The 13,836-nt window shown below is 39.5% G+C and overlaps 1 protein-coding gene across 1 annotated transcript in view; it reads left to right on the forward strand.

Moving 5' to 3' along the window:
- The window catches only part of SMS (spermine synthase), a 45,048-nt gene extending 35,511 nt beyond the window's left edge, over positions 1 to 9,537 (forward strand). Inside the window, exons 10-11 of the mRNA XM_041472393.1 lie at positions 5,193 to 5,308; positions 6,615 to 9,537. Coding sequence (XP_041328327.1) covers positions 5,193 to 5,308; positions 6,615 to 6,657 — 159 coding nt within the window. The 3' untranslated portion in view covers positions 6,658 to 9,537. The remainder of the gene's footprint in view (positions 1 to 5,192; positions 5,309 to 6,614) is intronic.
- Positions 9,538 to 13,836: the final 4,299 nt, after the last annotated feature.

Consider the following 13,836-nt stretch of genomic DNA (forward strand, 5'->3'; position numbering starts at 1 on the left):
CCATGACTGAACCATGAAAGGAGGCTGGAAGAATGGCTGTATGTCCCTGTGTGAGCCTCTGTGATTTCTTAGTAGTTTGAGAGACTTTAAGAAACAGACATATTCATTTCCTTTTGTTACTGAGAGTTTAGCCACTGGAGTTGGGTTTGCCTCCATTATTTCCTTAACAGCCCTCCCTGTCCTCCAAAATCTAAGCCTAGCTTTGATGCGATTGTCTCATGCTCTGTGTCTTGCTGCTTATTAGTCACTCTGAAATGAGGAAGGATAAAACCAAACCATGGCCATGTCCAATTCTGGCACATCGTTATAAAACAAAAATAGAAACCCATGCTAAACATAAAAATTAAACTTCTCTGGCATACAGTCACAGACAAAGGTGGCCTGTGACAATAACATATGGGGTGAGACATGTGAAAAATGGTCAAGTATGGAAAAGGAACCCTTTCACCTACTTTCAGCTCACTAGTTTACTTTCTGGGGGTTGGAGGAAGCATAGTGGCCTAAGTTCAACATGTAACCAGTTGATGGACACATCTTCTTTATAGATGGGCAGAGTTAAATGGAACTTACAGGGTTAATTTAAACAATTTTTGCTACTTACTTTAAGGAATGCTTTTTGTCTGTCCAGAATTGTATTTGTTATTTAAATTTGTTGTGCATTGTGCTGTAGAAACGTAAAAACGAAACCCACGGAACTACAGAATTTATGCCTTGTGAGAGCCCAGAAAAATGCATATTAGGAGATGGGCATGAGCTGTTGAAGTGAGTGCAAGCACTGAGCAGACTCAGGATGCAAAGGCTGTGAAACAGTTCAGGAGCCAACTGTTTTAAGGAAGGTTTTAGAGATTAAGGTTTGTTAATCTCAAAGTTAAAATTGCCTCAAGTACTTTTGTGTCAGAAGGATGCATCTTAAGGGTAAAAAAAAATTGTCATCATTCTCCTAGTTCTTACCTGCCAAATTGTTTGACATGGAACAGATTAAGTGGGGGGGGGCTGGGGAGAGGAGTTTGGTAGGGGCTTTTGTATTATGTTGAAAAGTTGGCTGAACCCTGTGGGGAAAATAAAAGAAAGTGATTTTGCTTTTTGAAAATGTGTAATTGGTGAGTCATTGGCTTTAAACCTTGTTAAACAGCATTCAGTATTAGCTATTGTTTGAGTTGTATGGTGTCTGTTCAGAACAAACAATGCATTGCTCTACCACATAACTCTTCATTAAGCAGTGGGAGTTAAAGTGAACACTGCATTGCATTCTGGGCTTGGTTCCCTGTGGCATCTTGGTGAATTTGGAACATCTAAGTGTGATTGACATTGTTACTAACACTGCAGTCTTGGTTAATAAAGCTGGTCATGTTTTAAAGAAAGGTATTAATAATACTGATTTTTTTTTTTTCAACAAGTTTATTGAAATAAGCCTTAAGTTTTGTAGATGTGATTTTTGGAGTGCTGAACTTTGTGTTGAGTAAAGCCAGATAGTTAAAAAAAACAACTATTCAGAACTATAAAATCTTGTAATGTTTGTCCAGAAGAAAAAGGTTGATAAAAGAGCCAGGAGAGTTGTCTGAACCTTTAGGCAAGATCTTTATTTGGAGATTGGGGAGCTGTGGGTTTGAAAAGTAAAAATTGTTTCTTGGCGTGTTCATTGTTCCTGTAATTTGTTTTCCATGGTGTCTGCAGTGATTTGTCCCTTGCTGGAGAAGGGAGAAATGATGAAATACTGAAGCGACAGTCTGGGAAACTGTATACTCTTCTATCATTGTGTATCCTGTTCAACTTCCTACGTAATAGTGGTGTGCTCTGTAAATTACCTAGCAGTGTTCCTATTTGTGACTCAAATTACACACACAGGTTGTTTTTTAGTTTTCGTTTGCATTCAGTCTAATGTTGAAACAAAATGATATGTTTGGTAAAGGGCAGCTGAACCAAAAAAGCCCACCACAATCCCCTGGATAATAACAGGTTACTAAACAAGTACTGCAGCAGTCTGTTCGTTGTGCTCAGTTTGTGTTACTCTTCTACTTTTTACAAGTCTCATTTCTTTTCTGATACCCAAACCCAAATATGAAAATTTCTATATAAGAAGTCACCTTCCTTTACCAAATAAACAAGTACTGCTTTGTTTGTGCAATATGGTCAAAATTATAATCAAACATGTTTTATGCAAGTTCTTTTGAAGGTGTACTTTCCCAAATATGATTTTTAAAAGATTAGAGAGTGATAGAGTGGAGTCATAGGATTTCGTGATGTGGAAGGGGTCCACAACAATCATCCAAGTTCAGCTCCTGGCCCTGTACAGGACAACCCCAAGAATCACATCATGTGCCTCAGACCATTGTCAAGATGCTGTGTTAAGATTTTTTTTTTTTTTATGTTGAGGTTTTCTTTTCTGCTTGTGAAGACTTCAGCACAATCCAAAAGAAAAATTGAGCAGGATGCAGAAAATTCAGAGGAAGATCAGTGGAATGAATTCTCTTTTCACTTCCTCTGGAAATAGAAATGTTTTAAATACACTGTGAAAAAATCCTACCAATAAAAAGTAGGAAAAATAGTATAAATCCCAAAGTCAGAATGTACATTTTACACTTTGGTTCTAGTTATCATTTGATGTTGTTACATGGAAAAATCAGTGTAAATGGAGCTGATTTGAAATACTGATTTCAAACGTTACCTCTGCTTGTTTTAGCCTCTGCCTGTTGTATGCTTTATAGAGCACAGATAGTACTTGTTCAAACACATCTTAGTTCCTTGCTTTGTAAAAATTCATTTTCAGTTGCATTGTGTGCATGTAATAATTTTAAGGCCATTTAAAAAAAAATCTGGGAGCACCAAAAATAAGCTGCACAGTAAAGCAAGTCGTTCATAAAGACTGCTCCTGGATTTAAAAGCTTTGCAGTGTCTTAGCAGAGCAACACAATGTGTGAAACATAGGTAGTCAGACACTTTGGAAGCATTGAGTAAGTCCTTGGTTCCTGGGGTCCTCATTTCAAGTCAGAGATCGTAAAATACTGAATAAGATATGAATGTAAGGGAGCTGATTTTTTCATTAGATCTGGTGTTTTCTAATTGAGCCATCTGCATTCCCTCACAGTCAGGAGCAGGTTACACATGTTATTGAATGGCAGGAAACAAAGAGATACTGCATTCAGTTCAATGGTCAGTTAAAATGGTCAATGGTTAGTTAAAAACACCAAAATTATGTGTACTTGTGTGTACACATAGACATTTCCCAAAGTCATTCAGAGCAGCAGGAAGATCCTGCCATTCTGTAGATGGAGGCTGTTGCTTTAGACTCCTTTTCTTTCTAACACAACTTCTGTGCCTTGCATTTCTCGCTGTCATTTTGTGGGGTTTTGGCTCTTGTGCTGAATCTTTAGGGAGTGTGTGTATTCGTTAACATAAAAATTTCCTTTTTGTTCTTCTTTTTGCCTTCTTTGGCAAACGTTCCTCCACTGGAAGTGGAAAAATGTATGGGAAAGCTGAGGATTTTTGTATTGAGAATAGCTCTTGAAAATGCTGGTTAATGCTTCTGTATCTACTGATCAGAAATCAGAAGAGGAAAGTAGGGTTTGTGCTAGATCTCAGTAAAAGATATTTATACTACATGCTAGTAAGCCCAGCCACTAGGGGAAGATGGGGACATGCATCTCCTGAAGGTCTCATCCTGCCCCACATATGGCCAGGCTGGCACACACTGAGTGGGCAGGAGGGATTCATAGTCATCATATAACTTGCTGTTGATGTGTGGTGTTGCAGCATAGTTGGTTTGTCATGTTTGGGGCCTGGGTTCATCATGTTTGGGTTGAGCTGAAGATTGCTCAGGAAAGTGGTGGAAGTAGAAGACTACAAATCAATTCATTTGGCTGTCAGTGTGCCAAGGGCCTTTAACAATATCTCCACCTCTACCACAATGACAGAATATATTTTCTTTGTGCTGTGCCACAGGAACAGTACACTTCTTTTTGGTGAGTCTTCATTTAGTGCATCATACCTGGAAAAAAACAACCAGAATGATTTGTAGACCACGCAGTGGTGATTGTATTCAACTTCACTTAATTTCAAATTAGCATCCAAATAACTTGTATTTGCCACACTCTTCTTAAGACCATTGAATTTAAGGTTGTAAAGTGTTTGCTTGTATACTCAGTTATGTAGTCAAGAAACTTAACAAAATTTTTTTGACTGAACTTACACAATTTACTTTTATTGCTTTGGGTAGTTGGTGTTTGTTCAGTCTGGTGTTCTGGTGAGCTCACTGTAACCACTAAGTCTTCAAATGTGTTATGGATATGGAGAACTCAGACTTCTAATTAGAGCTTTCTCCATATGCACACCCCAGGTATACATTGCAGTAACTTCTGCTTTTTATTAATACTTAGCCTGGGACAAGGTAGTGCTTGCAAATAGGAGTTGCTTGAGGGAGAGTTGTGTGGGTTTTTTGTTTTAATTTTTTTGGGCAGGGGTGGGTGTTTGTGGTTTTTTTGGGGGTTTTTGGACTTGGGGTTTTTGGGGGGTGGGGTGTTTCTTGGGGTTTGCTTTTTTTAAAATTCCTCACTCAATCCGTGATGTGTTTGTATTCCAAGAATGAGGTGTCATTTCACTCCTAAGACAAAAAAAGTATTGTAGGAAAATCTTCTTTTTCAGCAGTATGACATGTGGAAACTCAAGATAATGTAGTCCGTAGCCAGAGAACTTGTATATAACTTGATGTATTTTGACATATTGCTTTGTGGAAAAATCTGTTTAAAATTAATAGGCTATAGTTTTTTAAAAGTGCATTTAAACACTGTAAGATCTAGGCAGTGTTAAATAACTGAGAAAAATCTGGGTGTTGTAATATTGTTGACTAATACGTTTAAGCAATTATAAAGAAAATGGTAATGGAGTAGATGTTATAGGCAAACAACACATGGTGGTCTGTTTAAAGTGGAAGCCCTCATATAATGGTTGCTTCTGCTAATGAGAATATAGATAATCCCCACATACTTACCCTTTCTTGAAAGGATACAATTTGTTGTTTGCTGTAGGCAGAATGAAGACAAGCTGTTCAGTGTTTGCATTGTAAATATTAAATATTAACAACAGCATGTATCTGGTTCTGAAATATGTGGGAGCCTTGCAGTAATGTCAAAATGTATATGTTCATCTGAAATTTTGCTTATTTGCTTGATTGTGACTGGGATTTTTTTTTTCTTTAGGGAAACTGTATCAATCTGACTGATGCCTTGACTCTGTATGAAGAACAGCTTAGCAGGCTTTATTGTCCTGTGGAGTTTTCAAAAGAAACTGTGTGTGTTCCCTCCTACATGGAATTGTATCCTTAAAGACTGAAGAAGGCTGGAGAGTGTGTATTAATAAATCAAACAAGCATAGCTTGTTTGGAGGTAATGAACTCAAGCAAAAAGGCAGTTCTGATTTAAATATTTAATGTTTTTTTCATAGTAAATGAACTATTGCAGTTTTATTTTGAAGATAATTGTAGGAATTGTTTTCTAAAAGTGCTGTAAATTCACAGCTGGTAAAATTATCAACACCTTTCATGCATAGGCTGTGTTTTTGCTAATGTTTTTGAGTGGTGTATGTGATGTAGGATAAACTGTGTGATAAGGGTAATGCTGCCTGGAAGTTCTGAGAAGGCTGTATCTTCTTACTTTCTTTTCTTCGTTTACTGAAATGAGAAACTAACGTCATACAGATTAGCATCATCCAGATCTGTAGATATTATCTGATAGAGCTGTTCTTGAACATACAGCTCAGGCTTTAAGGCTGGGAAATGGGGAAGAGTGATTCCTAACTAGTTAGTGTTACTGGAAAAAAATATTCCAAGTAGAGGGGTATGCATCTTCTCAGCAACATCCCATTCCTAAAAATAATCCTTTGGAATTTCTTTAATTTGTGGGTGGTAAAGAAGTTATATAAGGAGCCTGGAAGTTTAAACTTCAAGCCCTTAGTGTGAGAGGGGCATTTTGATCTGCTGTAAGGTGGTTCTGCCATCTACATTTGCCTTGAGTGTTTGCTGCTTTTGTGGCATCTCCCTGGAAATGTTTCTGCAGAGTGAAGCCTGCTGTGGCTGTCTCTCTTGACAGGAAACATCTTTCCACTACCTTCTTATTCGTAATACATTAAGCACACGCTACTGCCGCAGCCTTTCTTCTGTCGTGTGTGCTCATTTACCTCCCTCCCGTGTCTCTAAGCCTGGCAGTGCTCGCTGCTGCAGCCCCCATACTGACCCTGAACTGACTCCAGACTGACTATAGCCAGCTCTTCCTGCTTCTCATTATTGGCAGCTCTTTGTGAAATCCAGATTTGACCTTGCATTTTCAAGACAAAAGAATGTGAAGGATATCAAGATACTTGCCCTTAAAGGTTACAGTTTCAGAGAAACTGGTTACTTTTGCCTTTATGACTGCCAGGCCTTAATGGAACATGTATGTGTTTTCAAGAGTAGCATCTTTGAACTGCTGAGTCAAGAGGGGAATCCAGGTAAATTTCACTTTTGAGTGTTTCCCTATCCTTTATGAGCTACCAGAAGTTTTCAGAATTTGAATATAAGTAAAAAGAACTGCATTTGAACTGTGTAAAAGTGTTGCCTTTTTTCCTTAACTACTTATTTTCTCCAGATGGGTATTCTACACGATTTGGAAGAAACAGACTAACATCTGAGCATCAAGATTATTTGAGATGATCCTAAATGTACATGCTGCATGGAGCATATAGGCCTGCCACATGCTGCATATTGGCATCTTGAACCTTTAAATTATATGCTGTAGATGATCCTGAAACTTAGTCATGCTATTGATTGTGAATTCTTTAAATGTTTTTTTATTATTATTTTAATTTAAAAGCAAATGGAAAATGTATATTTTGACGAGCTAGGGTGTTATTTTTGAAAGTCAACTTAGATGAATAAGCAGCAAAACTATATAGCTGCTGACTGCACTGAACCTTTAGAATGTGATCCTTTTTATTTTTTTGTAGATCTTCGCAAACTGGTTGATTAAAAAAGACATCTTTAGCATTTCATCCCTGAAGGATGGTCCATGGAGTTTTTGTTGTTTTTGCTTTTCCAACAGATTTGTCATTTATGGTGCTTTTTAAAATGGGTGAGGGTTTTTGTGTGGTTTTGTTTTTTTTAAATGAACACTGCAATGCTTCCATACAGCAAAAGGGCATAACTAAAAAGAAAAAAATCTTGCGGGAGAATACCCCAAGTCCTTCGTTGCAAAGGGAAGAATGCCAGTCTTAAATTTTTATTTACCCTAGCAATTCATCACTGCTGTAATCTCTGCTGCAGAAGAATCTTTGACCCTTTTACCTCCTGGATTTTTTTAGTTGCTGCCATATTGATTATTTGGATTCTGATACGGATTTGACAGTAGCTTTGTACTGAAGCATGAAGATCAAGGATAGGTTTTCATTCCACCATGGTGCAAGAAATTGGGTGTAATGGGGTTCATGTGGGCATATCCTCTCCCCAGCCTTATGGGAAGCACTAGATTTTTGAAGTAAAAGTTGGCTTAGAGGATGAAAAGTGTGGGTGTGATATGATCTATCTTTATGTGCACCTGTACTGAATGTTTTGAAGTGTGCGTGTGCTTCAGTGGGGTCAGTGCTGGTTGTATTGCCTCAGATGGGCCACATTGTATGAGGCTCTTGCTCAGTTAGCTTCACTTGCAGTGTAAAAATCAGTAGAAGCTGGGGTGCCTTGTAGTTCTGTTCTGAAAGAAAATACATTTTTCTTCAGCAGTTTCTCATGCTATCAAAAGTTATATTTTTGTAAGAGTTTGCTATGTAGTGACTAAAATATTTGTGCTTAAAAATCCCACTTGAAAGGAGGTAGTAAGGATATGACCAATATGTGCATTTTTTACTTTTCCAGGGTAGAATAAAAAGTGCACTATTTCCCTGAACACTCTAATCCTGAGCAATGATGTTTCACCATATCAACATTTTCTTAGTTCTATTGGAGAGAGTTGATTTGCCCTGCCAATATACTGTTAATGAAAAAAAAGTACAAAAGCTGTCCTTTGTTTCTAAACCATACATAAAGAAAAATGTTACTGCATCCCACATATATGAACTCTTCATAGAATCTGAGTAGCCTATGCAGAATTCCAGAATGACTCGAAAATCTGCCAAAATTTGCTTTTTCTTTGGCCTGTAGTTGGTCTAAATGTTTTCGGTTTCGATAGCCAATAGAAGCATTTTTCAGTCTTACTATTTTAAACTATCTCAGTTAATTCTCTAATATACACAGGGCACAGTTCTTCCTTGGCCTGCAGCTTGTGAATCACTGAATACTCCCAAAGAACGGAGCTTCCCTCTAAAAAGAATAAAGTTTCCTGTATTTCTCTGAGTGTTCTAGGTCTGTTGTAGACATCCCAGAAAATACTTTGATATTATTACCTGTAATCTAATAGAGACTCTTCATTTATGATCCAGGACTGCAGTCAGTTTGTCTAGCTGCAGATGAATGCAGATATCCTGTAAACAGGTGTATCCATAACTGTGCAAGCATGAATATTTCCATTGGTTCTTAGTGTGATTACTCATGTAGATGAAGTGAAGCCCACAGGGACAGAGCTCAGAGCATCTGTGTTCCTGAGTGAGCTTGGCAGATGTAGAAATCAGTCACAACAGGTGGGGGTGGTTTGGTTTTTAGCAAGGAAGCTCGTGAACTAGAAGATTACTTAATCTGCTCGTTGTGCCAGGGCTTGTCCTTCCCTTTGGTATCGCTGCACAGGGAGCTGCTGGATGTGCAGGGATGTTCTGTAAAGATTCCCAGAATGACCAGGGGACCTGAATTGCATATTAATAACTGAGAGACAGCAGTGCTTGCAAACTTTTCAACTAATAGAGTAGGAAGAGAGTTGGAAGAATTATCTTTTTTCTTTAACTTTTTTTAACGTAGTGTTTTGCAGTGATAGATGCAGTATAAAGCAGTTCAGCAAACACTGAACATTATATTTTTTTAAGTTGCTGAGTTGATTTGGAGCAAATATATATACACATTGTTAGTCTTTATTTATTTGTTGCTGTAGTATGGATTTTTTTAAAAGAAAAACAAGTCTGTGTGGTAGAATTTTCAGATACAAACTGCTATAGCTGATCTATTTTCCATGTTTAAGGGCAGTTGGGAAATGGCTGTGATTGCTGCACTATGTATGCAAACAGTTCCCAAGACATGGTTACATTAGAGGTTTCTTAATTATTCTTTGCACTAAATGCTGCTTCCACGTAGAAGTTATTGATTGATAGTAGTTTGTGCAAGGAGAAGACTGCTGGCATTGTATCTACTGCATCAGTGCAGTGCACGTGTTAAAATAAAGGTACGCTGTCATTATTTGTGTGTTTGAATTGTTAAATCCATTGTGGACTCTGTGTTCATATGACAGAATTGATGGGTATGATGATTGCCATTGTACCTCCTCTTACCTTGTTGCGTAAAGGTACTTCCTGGTCCTTTTATTGAGGGTCTTTTCTGTCTCAGATTAATAAATTGTTATTTTCCATATAATAAATGCTCAGGTAAGATACTCTGCATATGGAACAGTGCACTGTTATTTGTAATGGGGGGAATGACTTGAGGCTTCAGTGATATTTGTCTAGAAAGAGTTAATTTTCTGCACAACATTTTAGATGTGAATTCTTTGATGGTCTCTTAAGTGGAAGTTTGAGTTTTTCTACTAAAGCAGTGAGTTGGCTTTAGGTGACAGTGTGACTCATTGTGTGACACAGAGAAAAGACAGGCTTAGGAGAAGTCAGTGTGACATTGAGAATGATGGAAACTGGCACAGAAGTTTAGGAAACAGGGAGAAGGGCACAAACAGGATGGGTGCATTAAAGAAGTTTAATTAGTCTTTCCAAATCACATGTCAGAATAATGTCATACATTGAAAGAAAGACATTACTCCCAGAAAATATAGAGATTTACATGAATTCCAGCTAACTGGAAAAGAGAAGTATTCACATCTGCATGAAGTACAGTGATAGCAGAAAGTTTGCTAGTAGGGAGAAAGAAAAGGGGGAAGTCTTAACTTTGAGGGGAAAATAGTCTCACACAGAGTAAGAATAAGGAGTAATTTTGGAGCGCCTGCGTGCACGGTAGGGAAGATAGGTACCTTGGGTTTTTATTTTTGCTGTTTGAGAGTTTGAGGGAGTAGGGAGAAAGAAAACGGGGAAATCTTAACTTTGAGGGGAAAAAAAGTCTCACACAGAGTAAGAATAAGGAGTAATTTTGGAGCGCCTGCGTGCACGGTAGGGAAGATAGGTACCTTGGGTTTTTATTTTTGCTGTTTGAGAGTTTGAGGTGTTGACAGCTTGCTGGAGGGAAGAAGGTGAGGGGATGGGTGAGAGGAAGAGAATTCAATTTCTTATTTTAATTGAGGAACAGGAGACTGCAGATGATGTTGCCTGTGGGTAATAGGAGAAAGCTGACAAACTTTGCCCACAGAGAGAAGAGTAGTTGGAGTCATTAGAGATGCCGAGGGAGCAAGTGAGAGAAGTAGCAAAGTAAGCAACTGCTGCAGTGATTAATAATAGCACTGAGCAGCTCAGAAGTGCCTTTTTGAAATGTGGAATGCTTTAGGAAGCAAGGAATGAGGAATGGGAACTGCGAGGATATGAAAAAGTTCATGCTGTGGTCATACATTGCAATGAACTTGAGCTTCAGAGGTAGAAGTAGAGAAGGTAGAAAGAAGGAAAAGTAAAATGTGAAATTAACTTCATAATTGGAAGTGTGATGAGAAGTATTCCTGTGCAGTGTCAAGAGTGGAAAGGGTGCAGGGGCAAGAGGCATTAAGTTGAAAAGGAACTGAGGAAATGAGCCAGGATGAGGAACCAAGAAAAAGGACAACACAACAGATGTGGTGTGGGAATTTGGGGAACACATCTGGACACACAAAAAAGTGCCAGTCACACTGCCCAGCCTGTCCTCTGATGGTATTGGATGGAGAAGGAGGAGAAATTGGAAACATTTGGGTTTGTTTTGTTGTTGGTTTTTTCTAACTGAGTAATGAGTGCAAGATGTCTTCTAAGTATTTTCGAAGGAAAAGAGCTTAACTGCTGGAAATTAAATGAAGACTAAAAGGAAACTTCAGATTAAGGAGTGTTTAAGGGTAGACTGATTACTGAAGCAAATAAATACAAACTTCATGAAGTCCAGAGGCAAGGCAGCTGTGGGATTTAACTGTCATGGGTTGTCACTGAGCATGGAAGGGAGGAAGGCAGGAAGATACCAGTGGCATCTCTGTTGTCTTCAGCTCCAGGAACTGGAAGTACTGATCAGAACTGGCAAATGTATGGTAATAACTAAAAAGCACTGCTACAGCCATCTGACTTCAACATGCCATGATAACCTTGTGTGTTACTTGAGAGGAAATTCTCATCAATGTTGAATGCACAGCACAATGTGCCATACTGCCTGTGCAGCACCCAAATACAAAAGTATTTTATTGGTGTATAATGGAAACATTTTAATGCAGCTGTTCTTTGTATAGGCACAGAAATGCACAACGGAAAACAATGGTTTAGTAGATGGAATAACAAAGATGAGTGTGTACAGCTCTGTGAAGACTTTTATTGTTCTGGTAGTTGATAATGTTATCTAACACTTCCCCATTTAACTTGAGTTAATTATCAGACCTGATGGGTTTGATTTTAAAAACTTTTTATTCCATGCTTTGTCCTGGTTCTGCTCTTAAGCTCCTCACTGGGACATTCTGTGTGAAATTATTTCCTAGTGATTGGCATGTCTTGTAGCACTTAGGTGTTTTCAATGATGTTTTATAACCACTGGTTAGTTAATTGGGGTGGAAGGATGACAGGTTTTTTTCAGGAAACAAATTTTTGACAGCTCATTGTTTAAAATGAAGACTGACAGAATACTTATAGGATCATGCCATGACTTTTCTTTTTAGAAAGGGCCAAATACTGTTAGAAATTTTCACTTGTGTCTTGAATTAAAATGTTTATACTAGGATGGTAAAATTCTTACAGTATATATAACAGTTAAATACTAAGGAAAGGAAAATGATCTGCTGGCATTTTCTGGAGCTTATTTGCAGATAGCCATGTGGCTGAAGTTGTAGTCTAGATGTACTTATTAGAGGCATAAAGATAATAAACAATTAACCTAATACTGCCAACACTAAACCATGAATGCCATATCTGCTCCATAGATGGTGACTCATCTGCTTCCCTGGACAGCCTGTTCCAGTACTTCACAATGCTTTCAGTGAAGAAAATTGTTCTTAATAGCCAGTGTAAACTGCCTGTGGTACTAAGTGGGGCCACAGGCTCTTGTCCTACTGTTTATTACGAGGGAGAAAAGAGTGACCCCACCTCTCTACAACCTCCTTTCAGGTGGTTACAGGGAGCAGTAACGTCTCCCCAGTCTTTTTTCGAGGCTAGAGAAAGTGTCAGCTGCTCCTCCGAAGGTTTTCCTCTAGGGTCCCACAAGTGAGCCCCACAGGCCCGTAGAGGCCCCTGCGTTACTCTGTTCCTGCCTGTCAGACCTTCACCCACTGCTGGCACCTCAGCCACCTCTGGATGTAGTTTGATGGCTTCTGAGAGATGGCCTTGTGTACAGACTCTTCTGTTTGCTTTTTTTTCTGCACTGCACAGTAGAAGTGTTGCCTTTGTCTCCCAGGCAGCTGCAGAGGTTGCTCGTGGTGCAGGTAAATGGGTGTCTTTGGCCCAGGTCTCTGGGCCTGGGAGCAGTGAAACTGCAGGTGGGCTGAGAAGTGACACAATGCTGCACAGTGGGGTTGGGAACAGCCCTATGAGCAGCAAGGTGAGAGGAGGAGGGGAGAAAGCATGGCAGGCATCAGAGGAGAGATTCCCCTGCTGCCTTCCTAGGGCTCCAGTGGAGAATGGGCTTCCCTGCAGCCCTTGGAGGAGCTAGGCCAGAGCAGGGATCCACACTGCTCTCCATAGGACTTGCACTGGGGCACGTGGCTATTCCCTGAAGAAACTACAGCCCCTCTGGCAGCAGGTTTATCCTGAAGGCCCTTGGGTGGGATCCCACTCTGGAGCAAGGGAAAAGTGTGTGGAAAATGGAGCAGCAGGGTAGAGTTGGTGGTAGTGACCGAGCACAGCTCGGTGCCTTGCACCTCTCAGGGGAATGGGGCAAGGAAGGGGTGAATTTGAATCCAAGAAAAAAGATGGGGTGTGAGAGGTGTTTAATCTTTGCTGCTCGCTTCCCTGCATTTTTGACTGGCAACATATTGAACCAGTTTGGTAACTGGTAAAATGATGAGTGGAATAGAAACTCAGCTGGAAGGGACATCTGGAGCAAAAAGAAGTATCTAGTCCAGCTTCCTGACCACCTCAGAGTGACCAAAAGTTAGAGCATGTTGTTAAAGGGCATTACAGAAATGCTTCTTAAATGCTGACAGGCTTGAGGCATTCACCACCTCTCTAGGAGGCCTGTAGGAAGGACATTTTTCTGAGGTCTCCCTGGAACACTTCAGCCTTTAAAAAAACAGGTGATACATTAGGTATGACTGGGAAAACAGGAGAGGAATTTAGTGCTCTTCTGGGTAAGTAGGGCAGGAGACAGCCTTATTAAAATTGAGGAGTCCAAACCATTTTCAACTTGCTGACTACTTAGCCTGGAGGCATGAAAATATTAACAACTTTTGGAACTTCTGGAACAATGAAAGAGGTTGTTCTCTTGAGCTAAATCTAAGAGCCAAACTACTGCCGAACCTTTGTATTGCAGTGTGTGTTTTCAGCCTAGGGGCTGTGCTAGAACTATTTTAAGGGCTTGCTCCCAATACAGACCAAACCCTTTAGGTTTGCTGAAGCTGGAAGGTAGAGTCCCTCTTGTCCCCTGTCTCT

The sequence above is a fragment of the Pyrgilauda ruficollis genome, unplaced genomic scaffold, assembly GCF_017590135.1.
Source record: "Pyrgilauda ruficollis isolate IOZ18807 unplaced genomic scaffold, ASM1759013v1 scaffold29, whole genome shotgun sequence".
Classification (NCBI taxonomy): Eukaryota; Metazoa; Chordata; class Aves; order Passeriformes; family Passeridae; genus Pyrgilauda; species Pyrgilauda ruficollis.